This window comes from Lethenteron reissneri, chromosome 49, assembly GCF_015708825.2.
Source record: "Lethenteron reissneri isolate LAM-NWPU_2019-01 chromosome 49, ASM1570882v1, whole genome shotgun sequence".
Taxonomy (NCBI): Eukaryota; Metazoa; Chordata; class Hyperoartia; order Petromyzontiformes; family Petromyzontidae; genus Lethenteron; species Lethenteron reissneri.
Window position 1 is genome coordinate 7,833,270 of NC_083827.1, and position 18,100 is coordinate 7,851,369.

At 48.3% G+C, this 18,100-nt stretch overlaps 1 protein-coding gene across 1 annotated transcript in view; it reads left to right on the forward strand.

Moving 5' to 3' along the window:
- LRRCC1 (leucine rich repeat and coiled-coil centrosomal protein 1) overlaps positions 1-18,100 on the forward strand; it is a 62,099-nt gene that overhangs the window by 14,375 nt on the left and 29,624 nt on the right. The window contains exons 5-9 of the mRNA XM_061572099.1: positions 4,721-4,888; positions 7,003-7,178; positions 9,461-9,631; positions 14,748-14,983; positions 15,453-15,600. Of these exons, the coding sequence (XP_061428083.1) occupies positions 4,721-4,888; positions 7,003-7,178; positions 9,461-9,631; positions 14,748-14,983; positions 15,453-15,600 (899 nt within the window). The remainder of the gene's footprint in view (positions 1-4,720; positions 4,889-7,002; positions 7,179-9,460; positions 9,632-14,747; positions 14,984-15,452; positions 15,601-18,100) is intronic.

The window sequence follows — 18,100 nt, forward strand, 5'->3', positions numbered from 1 at the left end:
TACGTCGTGCCATCTCTAAACAATAAACAGGCTTAAAATAATGCTGTTTAATCAACCGTAATTTTATTTGAGGCTGGAGCGCATTAAATTCTGTCACGAAATTCTTTCTTCAGGGATTAATGCGGGGTTTTTTCCACACCTCCCCCATCCACCTTACCGCTACCCTGGGTTTAACGTTCCGCTAATCCAAATTGTTTAAATAATAATAAATAATCTGATAAATTATCTCCGTGTGCTGCCCGTGTTTGGAACGGTTAACTCATCGGGCACAGAGAGGCGCTCGGAGGAGGGAGCTCTCCCCGCCACCGTATCGCCAAATAAATCAATGCCGAGCCCACGCTTGTTCAAGTTCAAGTTCATTTATTAGGTATAGCCCTGTGAGCCATTCGGCTCTTGAATCGGGTGCAACCGCAACAAACAAAAAACAAAAACATGAACAAGAATACATCTTATAGTGACTATGTGCAAGCAGAAAATCCAAGAAAAGACAGCAAAATATTGCAGAAAAAGCACCGTACACCAACACTGTGTGCAAAAATCCCAGTGGGATGCAAGTCAACAACAACAACAACCACAAGACAACTTAGATTAAGGCCATCAGTCTAACTCTGTACTACAACAAACAAACATGGCCAAACCAAGAAACTTTTCGAAAATCACCAAAATAAAGCCATAAAAGCAACGAAACAGTGGTCATAGGAACTGTGACCGAATTTTCACAATAAATGACGTAAACAAACATGTACTACCAAACTCTGCAGCCATCGCTCCACAACAGTAGGAGCATCAGTCGGAGTATTTTTCAATGCACCTTTAAGATCAGCACACTCACTCCCTGCTCCCGGGGAAGTTAAGCCGTGCGGCTGCCCGACTCCTTTGCCGCGGTCGGAGCCGAATTATGCAGACGTGGTTGGAAATCTGCAGCGCTGCGAGCCAATTTCGTGGCTGAAGTAACCAATTTAAATTAATACGCATTAATAATTTACTTTTACCCAGGCAGGATAGCCGCCGCAGTATTGGCGGCTTGGCGTCTGGGTCATCCCCCGTGACAGGCGGGTGCGTTAATGCGACGCACGTGAATGAGTAAGATAAGGTGCTTAGGATTTCGTTTCGGTTCTCGAGGCTCAGGGTGGCGTCGAAGGCATCCCCCCTCCCCCCGCCAGACAAAATTGCGTACGGGGACATCCGTGTGTGAACAAATTTAAAACGTTTAATGATGTTTTTTTTTTTTGATGATTGTAAACTCGCATTAATTCCATTTTTTGTTACACGTGCAGTGGGTTCTACGGAGGCACACACTTGAACTTGGAGGCAGCACGTTTATTACACGGCCCCAACAGGGCCCCGACTTCAACGTTACAGCGATCACAGTTAACTAGACCACAACGGGGTAACTACGTAACCGGGTCAGTCAGCTAACGCACTGCCTGACCCACGGGTTGATTCCAGAAGACAGCCCGGATCGGGACTCGGGACTCGGCCTTTATGGGCGTGGCCAAGGGCTCTGCTGCCCTTGGCCACGCCCCTTTCCAGATCCTTCCCGAAGACTCTGCCCCCCTACATCACGTGTCCCTCTCCCCTCCTTTTGGGCCTCCCTTGCCATCTCGTCTGGTCACGTGCCCTCTCGGGGTCACCCAGACTGTCACGTCCTCACCCGACCTCTCTCTCTCTCACTGTCACCAGGACTAAGCCCCCTAGGGCCCGCTTCTATGGCATGCTGCACCCACGCTGGTGCCAGAGAGTTGCCCAACACGCACAGCTCCACTCTTGTGAGGGTGGCTGGCGCTAAACGCCATAGTGACTGCATTTACGTCACTACACACGTATATTAATTACGGTTATAAATAGGAGTGATGTTTTTTTCCACACCTGAAGCTACTTCTAATCCATGTTGACATTTATTTTTTATTTAGTCAATAGCAGTTAAAGTGGTGCAGGTCTTTTTTAAGCTTCAGTAATTTCATTGAACTTTGTGGGTTTCTTTTTTAGTAAAACGTTCTAAATCGCATTAATTAATCTAAAATGCATTTGACCCTGAGGCTGGCGTTTACGTGCAAGCCTCACGCAAAGGGGCCTTAACCCTGTGTTCAACGTTCGGCTGCTTGCCGTTTGAGTGACTTGGTTGGGATTTTGGTAACCGTCTCCAGTTAGCAAAAGCAACTCCCAGAGCTCTACCCGGCGGTGTACAATTTTGTCAACTCTCACTCGCTCGTACTCACGAGAGCCTATTTACGCAGCCTTTTTCCTTTGAATCTCTCTCTCGCTGCTGCTGCTGCTCCTCTTCTACGTCAACGACGGCGTCATCGTTTTTTGCTCTGCGCCCGTCGCTGGGACGCCGCGAGTGGGGTTGCGCACGTTGCGATTTGAACGATTGAACGGTGGCGCTGTGCCGATTATGGGGAATGTTTGACACTGCTTTGACCTTGACAGTGGGTGCGGGTCGGCGAAGGCGATCGGTGGTGGGGGGGTAAGATGAATGAGTGTTTCAATTGTCACAGCCTACTAATGTCGGCTGTGTCCCAGGAATCAAAACTCAGGTCGTTGGAGTTATAATTCCGTCCGCCAGCCTCTGTGCCCCCACTCTACGCAAATTACGAATTTGCTCAAGAGTCACCTTTTTTTGGTTAAGACCAGATGGGTTCTGGTTAGGGCACGTATTTTACTGTATGTATGTTGAACTTCTTTCGCACCGTACGTAGCCAACCAGCCGTGCTAATCGGGGGTGGGGAGCAGTTGCCACAAACTAAACACAAAAAGCAGTTCTAAAGAAATACGTTTTTAATCTCGATGATTTAAAAGTGCATAGCTCCAGTGGCTTCCTAATATCGTAAGGAAGAGCATTCCAGACGGGCTGCGCAAGCGCATCTGGAAGCGTGCGATGCGGTGAACCTCTTTGTTCGATGGCCACTGTTCAGCAGATGGCGGGGCCTAGCGGAGGAGCGTAGAAAGGAATCCGCGAGCTGTGGTGGCATCGGTGGCTTTGAGCATGATGACATCTCGACGTATCATTTGAGAGCGCCTGATCACGTTGGTGTAGCAAGATGCCCACAGCAGGAGTTGGGGATAAAAACGGGGATTGAGGTGAAAACACATTCCTGCGGAGGGAGCTGGTAGGAACGTTGGGTTGCTCGGTCAATGGCCAGGGTCAACGGCGGCGTGGTGTATTCCGCAAATATGGCCGACTGTGAGGGCGGGCACAAGCCGGCGTGAGTAGGTTAAACGTTGAGTTTTATAAGGGCACCACGGGGTGACCAGCCCCTCCCCACCCAGCCCCACCCCACCCCCCACCCAGCCCCACCCTCCACACCCAGCCCCTCCCCACCCAGCCCCTCCCCACCCTCCCCACCCAGCCCCACCCTCCCCACCCACCCCCTCTCCACCCTCCCCTCCCCACGCAGCCCCTCCTTCCCCACCCAGCCCCTCCCTGCACGACGGACGGACGGGCACAATAATCCCCTGTGGGCTGGTGTAACCAGGAGGTTCCTACCAGTATAAAGGAGTCAAGACAATGGCCCAGGATTGATGGTGTTTGTAACTGATGGAGTCGGGTCGTGGTGGAGGAGGTTTGGTGGGTGGCAAGGCAGTTGAGGCTCGATGCTCGTGTAGTCCACGTGATGACGATGATGAATTTATTGAGACCCAATGCCGGTGAGCTTTTCTCGGTGCCCGGTTGGCGTGTGACAACCCGTTTATTCTTCGATCGCAATAAATTCTCACGCAAATGTTGTGCATTGTAGTCTTTTGATCTTATTGTAAGAAAATGATTTGCAAACACTACACCATTATCACGTTTCAGATAATTGGGGCGAACAAAACTGTGCAAAAAGAAGTGAAAAACGGTGCAAATGAGAGAGGGTAGTTCCGAGGACGAAGAGATTATTGATTCTTGAATCAAATTGTTCCAAATCGTTGAGTGGTGGGGAGTGAGTGAATTATTGAATGGCAAGCGCTCAGCACCGAGTCCTTGATAAAACAATGGGAGGTAGGAGTGGTGGGAATTTGCAATGGGGAGGGGGAGAGGTCATAACATTGGAAATAAGACCTTTAATGTGTAGTTTACGTGAGTGGATTAGGATCCGGTGAAAGTTATAGGCTGGGCAAGCGGTACATTCTAAGCACACGGATCTGCCGCAACCAAAGGGGAGAGATGAGGAACAGGCCAAAGGCACAGCCAGAATGAAGTGGTCATCTTCATAAGGCACTGTTGATAAGCACGGTTGGCTATGTGCGGTGCGAAAGAAGTTCTACGTACGTACACACACACACATCAATTGCCCCAGCCCCCGAGCCCTGCCTGGCCCAGAGTCGGCTTCAGATGTCTCGTGTCCCGAGTCCCGATCCGGGCTGTCTTCTGGAATCAACCCGTGGGTCAGGCAGTGTGTTAGCTGACTGACCCGGTTATGTAGTTACCCCGTTGTGGTCTAGTTAACTGTGATCGCTGTAACGTTGAAGTAGGAGCCCTGTTGGGGCCGTGTAATTAACGTGTTGCCTCCAAGTTCAAGTGTGTGCCTCCGTAGAACCCACTGCACGTGTAACAAAAAATGGAATTAATACGAGTTTATGTTCATCAAAAAAAAAACCCATCGGCACAGCAATCAGCCAGTGGAAAAACGCCCCGAAACTTGTCAGGTCCCCAGGATGTCTCGACTCCAGCGTTGTGCGGTTACCCACGTGCGCCCTCGTTGAGTATTTCTCTCTCCACTGTCTTTTGACGGCTCAGGCCTGCGGGACCTGCACGGGCCAGACTACCAGCTGAGCCACCTGGAGGCACACGGCAATCGGCTGGCCGACGTGGATGCGCTGGTGGCGGCGCTGGGAGGCCTGCACTGCCTCTCCACGCTGGTGCTGCGCAAGGACGGGCAGGCCAACCCGGTGTGTCGCGTCACGGGTGAGCCGCTTGGATTGTCGTCTGCCGGTCGGCCGGGCGTACGTGCAGCGCTCTTTGGCTGGGCCGTCGGAACAAAAGGCGGTCACCGCATCGGGCGCTTTAGGTTGCGCTTCTAATGCCGTCTAAAACGCCCTTCTGATATTAGGAAGCCACTGGAGCTATGCACTTTTACATCATCTCGATTGGAAACTCATTTCCTTAGAACTGCTTTTTGTGTTTTGTTTGTTGTCCTTCCTCCGGCACCTCCGCTTAGCCACGGTTGGCTACGGATGGCGTGAAAGAAGTTCAACATGCATACATACTCCTAGGTTTTTTCGGTAAAGTCACGTAGGTAAAAAATAATATTAAAATAATAATAATAAATCACGACGTTTCGGAGGCAACACAAGTCTCTGTCTTCAGGTGGGACCATCACAGCCAAATTTACTGTATTTACTGTATCAAGTAAATTTGGCTCTGACGGTCCCACCTGAAGACGGAGACTTGTGTTGCCTCCGAAACGTCGTGATTTATTATTTAATTTTATTATTATTTTTTACCTACGTGACTTTACCTAAAAAAACCTAAGAGGTATGAATCCTTGCAGTCACGAAAGCTTCAAATCTAGAAAGACTGCATACATACCTCTGATATTCGAGCGAGAAAGACCTTTTAGACCTTTGTCCTTCCCGTGCTGTACAGCATTATCCGGCCTCTCGGAAATGTCCGCTGTTCAGCCAGCTGAATCACTCCACCCCATAATATTCCGGTGACCTTGAAAACATTGTTGTGTTCCTTTGTTCATTTTTTTTGTTTTATTCCGGACTTGACCGATCAAATACAACACAGGGGGGCCTGATTCGTATTTCGTGTAATTGCGGTCAGATTTGCCGCTATTTTCCGCGCATTTGTCCATTGTGCTCTGTTGGAAAAATAATTGGCCAACGTTTTCTCGACAGTGCGCGAATCGGGCTCTGATTTTGTGAACTTTCTTTTCTTCTTGCAACTGGCAAGCAGCTGACGAGCGATAAGCGCTTGGAATGTTTTGCTTAAATACAAAACCCGCGGCGAGAAATATCGCAGCTCCTTGACATTTGGGTTTATTTACAGCATCTTGACATTCTGTATCGCGTTTAGACGCCATACGTACAATTGGTGTTGTATTTTTTTTAATGATGACAATGGGGACATCAGTAAATTAATAATGGAGCTGGATGCAACAAACACAGCCTATTAAGCATCAAGAATGTTGAAAATTACACGTAATCGTGTGTGACGTGCCTTCTGTGTGCCCGATGTAAGATAATAGCGGTGATGTTAATGTGATTATAGTTTTTGTCGTATTTGCCCATTTGTGTCGCTCGGTAAGCAGAACGTTTTTATTGCGTCGTGATTTTTTTGCCCCATTAAGGGGGGCCTCGTGTAATTTGTAAATCTACAATTGAAGCCTGTTTATCGGGCACTCCAGTTTTTAATAGCTCGTCAGGCAAAGAACTTTCTAATGATGAAACAGCCCTAATAGTTTTTTTTGGGGTTAGATTGCGTAAATATAAATGTGCCATTAAACCCGCCACCACCCGATACAGCCAATTAATAAGGTTTGTCATGTAAACAGAACGTGCCAATTCGTCACTAGTACAGCACACCGGTGTGTTGGAGAGCAAAACCACAACATTTACAATCTGAGTGCGACGTTTCGTCAGTAATTACAACCAGCTTTATCAGGCGACAGCCAGATTGGTGGAGAAATCCTCTTTTTTCGTTCCTTTAATAGAGGGATAGATGTGGTTACGTCACTTGTGAGCCCTTCACGTGCTGAAGGGGGGATTAATGAATGTCATTTATATATATATATATGGCAAACCCATATTAATTTCTCAAACCAAGAGACGGGCCTAGATCGTGTTACGTTACTTGTGCAGACCTTGGCGACTGGACAGAGACCATCAACTCACCGCACTCGAGAACCAAGTTTAGTCACCGGCAGCTAAAAGCCTGGAATCGTACCTCGTCTTTCGGGCGGCGGTGATGGCGACAGCGCTCAGACCTCGGTAGCCACTCGGCTTCCTTCGGAGGAATTGCAGGACGCGATGGGAAGAGTGGCGTCTCCGGCGGGCGTGGTGTGCTCCCCGCAGGCTACAGGGAGCGTGTGTTTGAGGCTGTCCTTTCGCTGCAAAGTCTGGACGGCCGCGACACCCTGGGCACTGAGCTGAGCAGCTCTCGGGAGGGACCGAGGCTGGCGGAGCTCCGGGATTTGGAGGACTTCCTGGACGTCCTTGACCATTGTGACGACGACCGCATCGTCGAGCGGGTGAGGCGGCGCGTGCGTCTCACTGTTTATTGCCAGAGCTATAATTGTCGTCGTTATGTTTGCGTGTACGTATATGGAACTTCTTTCGCACTGCACGTAGGCAACCGTGCTAATCGGAGGTGCGGGGGAAGGACAGCAAACCACACACAAAAGGCAGCTCTAAAGAAATGAGTTTTCAATGTAGATTTAAAAGTGCACAGATCCAGGTGTTGAGATGTTAAAACACCAAACTGCAACCTTTTACAAGGAATCATGTCTGATATTATATGCATTGTCTTTGAAACTGATTGGTCTACACCAGAGACAGCTTTCTTTAGAGCCTCGTCTCAAACGGTGTCCTATGGTCTAACACCGTTTTGAGACTAGGCTCGAAAGAAAGCTATCTCTGGTGTGGATCAATCAGTTTCAAAGACAATGCATATATTATCAGAGTGGTTTTTTTGTTTGCTTTCTGACCACAAGTATTGTGGTTAATGCAGACATGATTCCTTGTAAAAGGTTTCAGTTTGGTGTTTGAACATCTCAACACCTGTTTTATTGCCGTAAAAAAGGGGAAAACCTATTCTCATATTTTGGTACTGGCAAAGGAGGTCACATGATGCACAGCTCCATTGGCCTGCCAATATCGGAAGGGGAAGAGAGTTTCAGACGGCCACAGAAGCGCATCTGAAAGTGCAGGATGCAGTGACCGTGTTTAGCCAAACCAAGAAAAGGATCAAATCATCTTTGTAATTACTCATTAGATCGTTATGCAATTGTCTGCCATTATAAATGTGTTCATGTTAATCATCGTTATTGGAGTCGTCAACTTTATCATCACGAAGCAGATGATGATCATTATCATCATAATTTTCACGGCTCTCAAACAATGTGTAGCCATCATTGCAAGCATCCTGGGTGCACTAATCGGATACGAGAAGTGTTTCTTTTTTAACCTAGCACCGCTGTTTTTAATTTTAGCATGCTCGATCACTTCTGTTACTACATTCGCCTCTGCTATAACAGAAGTGACCGAGATCTGTTTGTGTTAACGTGGGGAGCGTTAGTGTAGCGATTAGCACGCTGCTCTACGAACCTGACGACCCAACCACCATCACCAGTGACTATAATAGGGACATAAAGGCGGCCGAGTGTGGTGCTGGCCACCCACCCCCTCGTGTGCCATGCCGGCCTTCATAGGTGCCGCTCGCCAACAGCACTTGCCTCAACAGTCTGTTAAAGGTTATGCAGGGGACCTTTGTCTTTGTCTAATGCTCGCCAACAGTATATGAAAGTCGTTTTCGCCCCTCTGGAAGGAATAAGTCCCGCACCCCCATGCTAAAGTGGCTTTACAAGTGGTCTCGAAACAGCCACCATCCGTTATATACAACATGAAGCTGTAGCGATACCAAACCAGGTGTGAAGAGTTGCAGGCATTGCGGCTGGCAGCAAGTCTGCACTCTGGGGTCGAGGGAAAGTAAATTGATCTGGTTGTTTTCACATGGCGAAAGGTGAGCCAGACCTTTACAACAAACGCATTTGCTATCAACTTCGCGTTTCAATCGTGGACCATTTTTTTTTCCATTTACGAAAGGGGGTGGGGGAAACGTAGAAAAAATAAATCCCTTGTCCAAACCAGAGAGATCGTAAGGAGAAATTCTGGGTGAAACTTTTGGAGCTTGCGGTTGGATAGGCAGTACCGCATGAGTGTGGTGGGTAGGGGATAAAGGATAGAAGTCTATTTTTCTCTAAGTTGAAGGTGACGGCGGTGACGAATGTCATACGTTCGTACGTATCTTGAACTTCTTTTACACCCGTACGTAGCCAACCGTGCTGGTTTTGTGGTTAACACAATGTATAACGTGCGCATATTTTGTGAATCACGCCTGATTCTGAGAGATCGGGGTTGCTTTGACAGGGCCCCGGCGGTCGCTCGTTCGGCCTTTGTTGCGGACGTCCACGGCACAAATCCATCGGCCGCGCTGATGATTATTATTATGATTACCGCGGCCGTATCAACCTTAAGTAAACTATTACGCTCCGTCCACTTCCGAGCATACATTGAAGGTCCCCTGACATTCGCAAGGGCAGGCCGATGTGTGCCGGCGTCGGAGGGGATCCATATTTCGCCCCCTGCTGCGAAAAGCTTTGACTGGACCCTTCTGAATGAGAGACGTGACACTTTCTTTTCCTGGGTGAACGAAATAAATCATGTGGGAATGACGTGCTGCGGGAGGGAGTCGTAGAGCCTCTGCGAGGTTGATGGATTTCCCCCCCCCCTCTCCCTCCCGGCGGGTTCTCAGGGTGATTCGCTGAGCACGGAGGGGCCAACGGCACCGTGCTACCGACGGCACCGTGCCACCGGGCAGGGAGACGCGGCGAACGGGAGTGAGGCAGAACCAGGGACAGGCGGGGGAGCGAGCGAGCGGCGAATCGAGAAGTTGGAAGAGCAGATCTCGACCCTGCTAAGGCAGGTAAGGGTGGTTACCTCACCGGCACATCAACCACCTAGCTTCCTCCCTCTTGCTGCAGTGGTGAGATGTTAACTCCCTCGCCTGGTATGCAGGAGGTCGTGGGTTTGATCCCAACCCTGACGGCTTCTCTCACTTGATGCAGCAAATCTAGCTGTGACGGTCCCACCTGATTACGGAGACTTGTGTTGCCTCCGAAACGTCGTGATTTTATTATTATTTTATTTCTATTATTACTTTTATTAATTTTAATTTATATTTTTCACCTATGTGACTTTACCGAAAAAAACCTAAGAGTATGAATCCTTGTAGTAACGAAAGCTTCAAATCTAGAATGAATTTCCCAAACATGTCAATGCAGATCCCTTGAAAAAAAAAAAGTCTAGAGATTCATGAACGCCTTGCTGAATAAATACATTCATATGCTCATTAGGGGTCGAGTGCGTGACTGCTGTGCCGTCAGCAGAGCGCGATGTGTAGCGGGGCATGCTGTGGGGGCCTCGTTCTGCTGTGGTTTGGGCTTCGCCCGCGCATTGTTAATTTTAAGGGGTCCTCTCAATGTCGTATAAAATATTAATAGACTCTGCTGCCAGTGGTGTACAAGCACACATCAAAAAAAAAAACCTCACCACATCCGTCATGAACATTCTCTCATTCCAATAAAGTATATAATAGACAAACTTTTTGGGCACTGCCCCCCCCCTCCCTCACTTTACATTTGGGAGAAACGTCCCCCAAAACCCGCTCCCTCCGATTACGATTCCGTGAATTGTCACGATTCAAGGTCATGATTCAATACCTGCATCGATTTTTCTTTTTGTTTTACACTCTTTTTTCCCCCTGTAATTTGTTGAATATTTTGCCCCACCCATCCCCCCACGGTAATTTCTTCTAACTGCTATCGGCATCATGATGAGAGATGAAAAATCAATTTGGAATTCTCATGGAGCATTGTGCAACGCGCGTTAGAGAACGATCCACGGAAGGGATTTATTCTTTTGTTCACAGCATTTCTCCCAAATAACCCTTCAAGGTGGGGGGGGGCCTTTGTACCCTTTACAGATTAAGGAGGACACTTTCGCAAAGTCTGCCAAAGGGATTATTTTCCACGTGACAGTCAAACCGATATTTTTTATTCTCGTGGCCAGAATTCAACCGAGTGAAGTGCAAAACCATGATAATTGTTTATTTACCCATTTATCTGGCAACAAAACTGACACCTATTTACAAGGAGTCATGTTTGCATAGACCGCAATACCTGCAGTCATAATACAAACAAAAGAACATAACTCTGATAATGTGCACTGTCCTTAAAGTTGATTGGTCCACACCCGAGACAGCTTACTCTGATGGTGCATTGTCTTTGAGTTGTGCGCCTTTTGGCGTCATCTGGTCCAACCCATGTGAGACTAGGCTCTAAGGAAAGCTGTCTCGGGTGTGGACCAATCAACTTCAAGGACAGTGCATACATTATCAGAGTTGTGTTTTTTGTTTGCATTATGACTGCAGGTATTGTGGTCTATGCAAACATGACTCCTTGTAAAAAGGTGTCAGTTTTGTTGCCAGATAGAAGGGTAAAAAAACAATTATCATATTTTGACTCTCAAATAAGGTTCCAATGGTGCAAAACCATATTTACTGATGTTTTTTTATTATTGTTGTGTAGCCGATGGTGACCAGGCTGAGACCATCAAATTGCTACACCTGAGAGCCCGATTGAGTCACTGACAGCTGAAACCCAATTTTATTAAATGCAGGATCTCAGCTGTGTTGGCTCAGTGCTCTGATCTCGGAACTCAGAATCTGTATTTTGACTGGAGGAATCCAATGAGCTATAAAGCTCTTTTCAGAGATGTCCAGCATGGCAGGTCAGCAAGCTATATATAGGGGTGGGTTGCAAAGATCATGTGATGATTATTGTGTTTTGATGTGGCGCCCTACTATACGCCGTGGCCTCTTGGGGCATCTTATCTCACGTGTTTTAAAGGGCACCCCCAGCAGCAGCTGTCCCTCTTGGTATCAAGGTGATCCGGCACCTGGCCTGAAAAACGGCATTTGTCTGCCAATGTGAGGCGATGATTGCTGCGCATAATCCCAGCTTTAATCGTTTAAACCTTTTTACGTGCAACACATACCAACTGTAAACCACTGATTCGTCCACATGTAATTCCATCTAATTATCTTGCTCTTATGAATAAATATTAATTGATGTATCATTGTAAGGCTACTTAATAATGGTTAGCTCACATATATTTTTTTAAAGTTTTGAAGCCATTCCTTATAATGCTAGCCTTCTACTTATAAGGCAGTGCCTACTGCCAAAAGCGGAATGCACCAGATCTTGTCATGGTTTCGTTCGCTAAGCTGCGTGGAGCTTGTTTCGTGACCACCGAAGCTCAGAGGTCGCAAACGGGTTTTGATTCCTTACCCGTGCCCGGCCGCACCAGGGTCGCAAATGGGTACCCGTACCCGGCCGGGTACGGATACCCGTTCCCTACCCGTACCCTACCCGAAATGATTGACAAACGGTTACTCACCAGTGACTCACGGCCTACCCGTACCCGGCCGCACCAGGGTCGCAAACAGCTACCCGTACCCGGCTGGGTACGGGTAGCCGGGTATCAGGTACGGGTACGGGTATCGGGTATCCGTTTGCGACCTCTGCCGAAGCTTGCCAGGTGCTGACGGCATGGTGCTGCAAGGCGCCAGTGTCAGGAGATGGCAGTCATGAGGGTCACCTCTTGTGCGTGGCTTTTCCCTGGGGTACTCCGGTTTCTTCCCACGCGTCAAGCACTTCAGGACATTGTGGAAAAAGAGCTGCATAGCTCATCGGATTCCTCCAGTCTAAATCAAGATTCTGATCCCAATGCAGGACCCCCCCCCGCACCCCCTGCAAGCACCTGGGCAGATGTTTGCCGTCGGTTGTTTTAACGACGGAAGTCGTGGCGGCTGCTCATTCGATTGGATTTCCGTGTGCCGTTTTCATTAGGAGGCAAAGCGTTGCCTCCTCCAACCTTCTCTCTCTCCCCCCCCCCAAGCCAGGCAGCAAGCAGGGAAGGGAGGAGGTGGGGGGGGGGCCTTTGTTGTTAACAAATAAGTTTGCAGCTGTTTCTAGATTTGAAGCTTTCGTGACTGCAAGGATTCATACTCTCAGGTTTTTTTGGTAAAGTCATGTGGGTAAAAAATAAAATTAGAAGTTAATAAAAGCAATAATGGAAATAAAATAATAAATCACGACGTTTCGGAGGCAACACAAGTCTCCGTCATCAGGTGGGACCGTCACAGCTAAAATTACTGCATCAAGTAATTTTAGCTGTGACGGTCCCACCTGATGACGGAGACTTGTGTTGCCTCCGAAACGTCGTGATTTATTATTTTATTTTATTTCCACTATTACTTTTATTAACTTCTAATTTTATTTTTTACCTACGTGACTTTAGCGAAAAAACCTGAGAGTTTGCAGCTGTTTGCCTGCTCGGCCACGGCGCGCAAAGCCATTATTATTAATAAAGCTGGCACTTTCGTTACGGACGTTCGACCGCGAGGAGCGAAAAAGGCCGCTGTTTTCTCAGTCCGTTCTCTTTGCGGTCGTTTTCTCCCCACGCGTTTTTTCTTTAGTTTCTTTCGACCAGTCTTCTTCGTTTCTCGTTCCCAACGAAATAAGCAGGGCGCTTGAAGCAGAGACTCCTATTGATCGAAGCGATTGTGCGGGTCTCCAGCGGCGAGATGAGCTGTCGTTGGAACAGCAACAACAAAAGTTATTTTATACTCCGGTTTCTTTTTTTAAAGACATTATTAACACAATAGGAATCCACTCGGAACAGTTTAGAGCAGTCAGATTGCGTTAATTTCTTTTTTTTGCTCTCTTTTTAAAGTAGTTTATTTCTTTATTTTCCTAGCGCCGCTTTTCGCTGCAAGAGATTCATGACTTGGAAGCGTTTAGTGTGTTCAACTTTTGCGAATTATCCGATGTTAAAATAATGAGATTTCAAATTGGAGAAGCATATTTGCTTCATTAAAGCATAAGAAAACCCTATTATTTCCATTCCACACATATATATTTTTTTATATTACCAGTTAATACCCAAGTTATATTGTTATATAATACATATACCAACAATGAAAGGCACTATGTACGAATTATTTTAATTATTTTTTCCAGCGACTGAATTTTCATATGCATGATGTTCCTATATAATAAATGGTTGGTAATAATGAAATAGCTTACGCAATACAATAGCTCGCCTGATAGTGTGCTGAACGTTTTTTTCTTTCTCTATTGCCTGCGCGTGCGTATGCATGAGTGGTGTACGCCGGTGTGTATCGGATTTTTTTTACGAGTCCCTGGTGTAAACGTCGCCCATGGGTGATACAAAAGGTGTTCAGGAAAAGGTTTGTCGACTGTAAAAAATCACCCCCCTTGTGTGTTGCGCCAGCCTTAGCGGTGTATTCATTCAGCGCACTTGGACAAAATGGAACGATTACTCAAGGGTGTACAAAGAATCGGAATCTGATGAGATACCAACAATACAAAAAAGACGCCGTCGGTGCTCGCTAGCGGAAAGGCAAGTAGATATATAATAAAAGTGCGCAAGTGCATACATTACTGCCGATTTGTCAACACCAAATGCAAGCTTGGGGCAATGCAGCAAAACAACAATAACAGTCCCAGACCACACCAAGACAGCACGCAGTCCCTCAATTGCTTTGCACGTAAAAATGTAACTATCTATACATGGGTAAGATTCAAAGTTGACGGTGACCTTGTCTGCAAGTGTGTGTATGCCAGTGGTGGTGTCGTGGTTAGCGCATTGGTGGTTAGCGTGCCGTGCTACGAATCCGGCGACCAGAGATCGATTCCTGCTCACGGCCAACACCAGTGACGGTTATCTGAACCGGTCCTGGGCCTCACCTCGGTCGACTCGCTCTTAAATAAGTACCGAGTGCGCTGTGTAAACATCGCCACTGGACACGACATCGGTGCGTGGTGCCTGACTCCCCCACACCACCCTGTGTAGTATGCCGGCCTTCATAGGTGCTCGCTTAACAGTACTTGCCCCAGCAGTCTGTTCAGGCTACACGGATATGATGCTTTGTCTTTGTTTATGGCATTCATTAGGTTCCGAATGATGCCGCGGCTTCCTCGTCCCCTGCGCGACCGCGAGCCAAGAGGGACGTGGACGACACGTCGGAGAGCGAGCGCGACGGCTCGGCGGGACCGTGCTCCGGCCCCGCGCGAAGAGGCCGCGTGCCGAGCCGCAGGAGACCGACGGAGACGCCGCGCCAGCGCACCGCCACGGCCACGGCCACGGCCGGCGGTGGTGGCGGTGCGCAAAAACTAGCAAAGTCTCGCAGGTTGGTAAAAAAAATATATAATATCATCAACGGAAATTTTAAGCGTGCAGCCCTTGTTTTTGACTGGGGGAGATGAGAGGCACAAGAAGAGGGAGAGTTACATTACGTGAGCAGTTTGAACAATTGTATGCGTCTGTGGGAGTAACTGATGTCGAGTTTCTGGGTGAATATTGTGCGCAGAGCTAAAAGGAAGGCTATGATCGCCGGCGTCTTTGAGAAAGGATACGGCACATCGAGAGAGAGAGAGCAGCCATGAGGGCTTTGAGCAGTGAATTCTTCATGGCTGATGATGATGTAGGGCATTGAGCAGTGCATTTGTTGATGGCTGATGATGATGTAAGGCATTGGGCATTAATAGACTGTTCATGGATATTGATGGTTATGTAGGGAAGAGAACAGTGGCTTGCTCGTGGCTGATGATGACGTAGGAAATTAACCAGGTGGGGGGGACTCATCCCGCGGAGTGCAGGCAGAAGGGCAGTAGCCCTGGCTCGGACGCGAGCGTCACGGCGGCGACGAGCGACTCTGCCGCAGCCGCCGGCGTCGATCGTCGTGCGAACCGCGGCCGCCCGTCAATCCATCTCGATCCGGCGTCCACCGAGGAGTCCACCTACAGGGTACCGCACGCACGCTCGCACGCTCGCAAAGACAAGGGTCCCGCTTGCAAAGGCTCTTAACAGAATGCCGAGGCAAGCGGTGTTCGTGAGCGCCTGTGAAGGCCTGCATAGGCGCTCTCTCACACGCCGGTCGGCATGGGTTGGTGAAGGTGGGCGAGTATAGACGCGGGAGTATTGATGTTCAGGACTCTTCTGCGCGACGACCCTCTGCTGCCCACAGCTGAGCCCCCATGTAAGCTTGTCATGCATGGTGGCCGAAGAACGCCGAGGACGCGTGGGGTGGAGTAAACGGTGGGTGCTCTCCCACCTCTTCCAAGACAATCTGGCCAGTGTAGGACAATAGATGAATTATCCTGCAGTACGGCTCCCGAGAGTTCTCTCAAGTGGAGGCCCTTCCGCTAGCAGCGTCGTGAACAAGCCGTTGCAGGGCTTCTCCTTGACCTAAACAAGGCATCGCGGCTTCATGCCTTCACCTCTCCAAGGGTGCCGTGATGGCGAGATGTTATCTGCCTTGCCTGGTATGCAGGAGGTCTTGGGTTCAATCTCTGACCATGACGCCTGTATATTTGGACTTTGCGTGTTCTCCTCCGTAGTTGCGTGGAATTTTCTCCGGGTCCTCCGGTTTTTCCCTTCCACATCTAGAAACACGTGTTTTGAGTAATTGGCTGCTATAAATTTCCACGTAATGAGCCACTTTATTGGGCTATCATTTGTGGCCAGGTTGCTTCTGATAAAGGGACTATATAGCTCCGTGGGCCTTCCCTCGTAAAGTAGGAAAAAAGTGTTAAAATAGTTACATCATTGCACAATCAAACTGGGCATCGGTAAAATAGCACACGCAACGGGTTTTTTTTCCGCCGTGCGTGTGCGCAGGCAAGCAAGGCGCCTTCCCGGCTTGTCTGCCGCACCAACACAAAGGCGAGATTATAGCCTCTGAGCTCAGCCCTTCTCCCAAACGTAGCTTATGAGCCGCCTCTCCCATGACCATGTAACAGATATGCTCTCTCTCCAGGCTTACCAACAGCTCTAGCCCCAACGCAGCTTCCCGCTAGAATCCTAATCCGGGCATCTGTCGCGTGTGCTTCCTTCGTTGGGTTTTTTTGAAAGTTAACAATGTTTTTTTTGTAAATGTCAAGGATAAAATTGTTTTGGCAGCTTCACTGGAGGAAGAAAAAAAACGAAAGTCACGCAGCAATAATTGTTTTTGCCAGGCAATGTTTGAAAAACCCCCAGACAAACAGATGCCGTTCGTGCGGCTGGCGTATGTCTGCCGAATTTGCCCGATAGCCTTTGCAGCTCGCTAGTAGGCTTCTTCTGATTTCTGTTGACTCGCGTGATGCCAGGGTCTACGCCGGCCGGACCTCGCGGCCGAACGCACACTCGCTAGCGCGTTGAACACCGCACGCGCCTTTTGCGCGTGCATCCACCGCGACTGAAAGAAATGTTCCCGCGACCCGCTCACTCTCTCTCTCGAGAGAAGCCCCTCCTCCCCCCCCGAGCCCGCAAGTGTCTTGTGGCCTGTCAATATTGACGTGCGTTATATCTTTTCCGTCGCATTCAGAGCATGGTGGCGGCATTATTTTTTTTTCGTTCCCACACTTTTGCTGGAGACTTACCGCTTATTTCTTATTGACTTACTCCCACCCCCCCCCACCCCGCCACTTTGCAGAAGAGTATTACTATGGCCTCCTTCATCTGTCTTTGCAAAATTTGCACAGGCTGCGTTTTTCATATAACCGGCAGAAATATCCCACATGGTTGTGCTTGCAATCCAATCGGGGTTTGAGTACAAACAAATATTAAGGTCACTCATTCAGGAATAATTATTATTTTTAGCTAACTTGGGGTATTAGAAGTCAGTCCTGCGTTCACTCGAGTGTTGGGCCTCCGTTGTTTTTCTGTCAAAAGAAATGCAAATGTCAAGAGGTGGTCGGGTGGCCTAGGGGTTAGGGCGCTGAGCCGGCCCTGCCGAGATGCTGGGTTCAATATTCTGGGTTCAATATTCTGGGTTCAATATTCTGGGTTCCGCCATCCCTGATGAAACTGGGTTCCCAAGTGTAGTGAAATGATGGTCAAAGCCCAGTCACCAATGGCTGCACACACACACACAAAAAAATGACATTACATATTTGTTTTCACTTTATTTTGCATAAATTCCACCACTTCAAATATAAACAAATGCTTGCCTGACTGCAATTTTTTGCACGAACATTAGTTTGCAATAGTCTGTGTGGGTAAAGTGCAACTCCCATCTTGTAGATAAATTATGATCACTTGAAGGAACTGCCGACTAACTTCAGCTTGTAAGCGTAAGGTCACCTTGTGCCATACAGGGACAGCTGATACTGGGGGGGGTGGGGGCGGGGTGAATTTTCAATGTTTGAGATGAGATGTAAGGCGCATTTCTTGTATAAAGTGCTCTGAGACGCTGCCACGGTGTTAAGGTCGCTCTGTCAGAAGCAAATCGATCAATGCCAATGGGCTCGTTCCTCTAACGGAT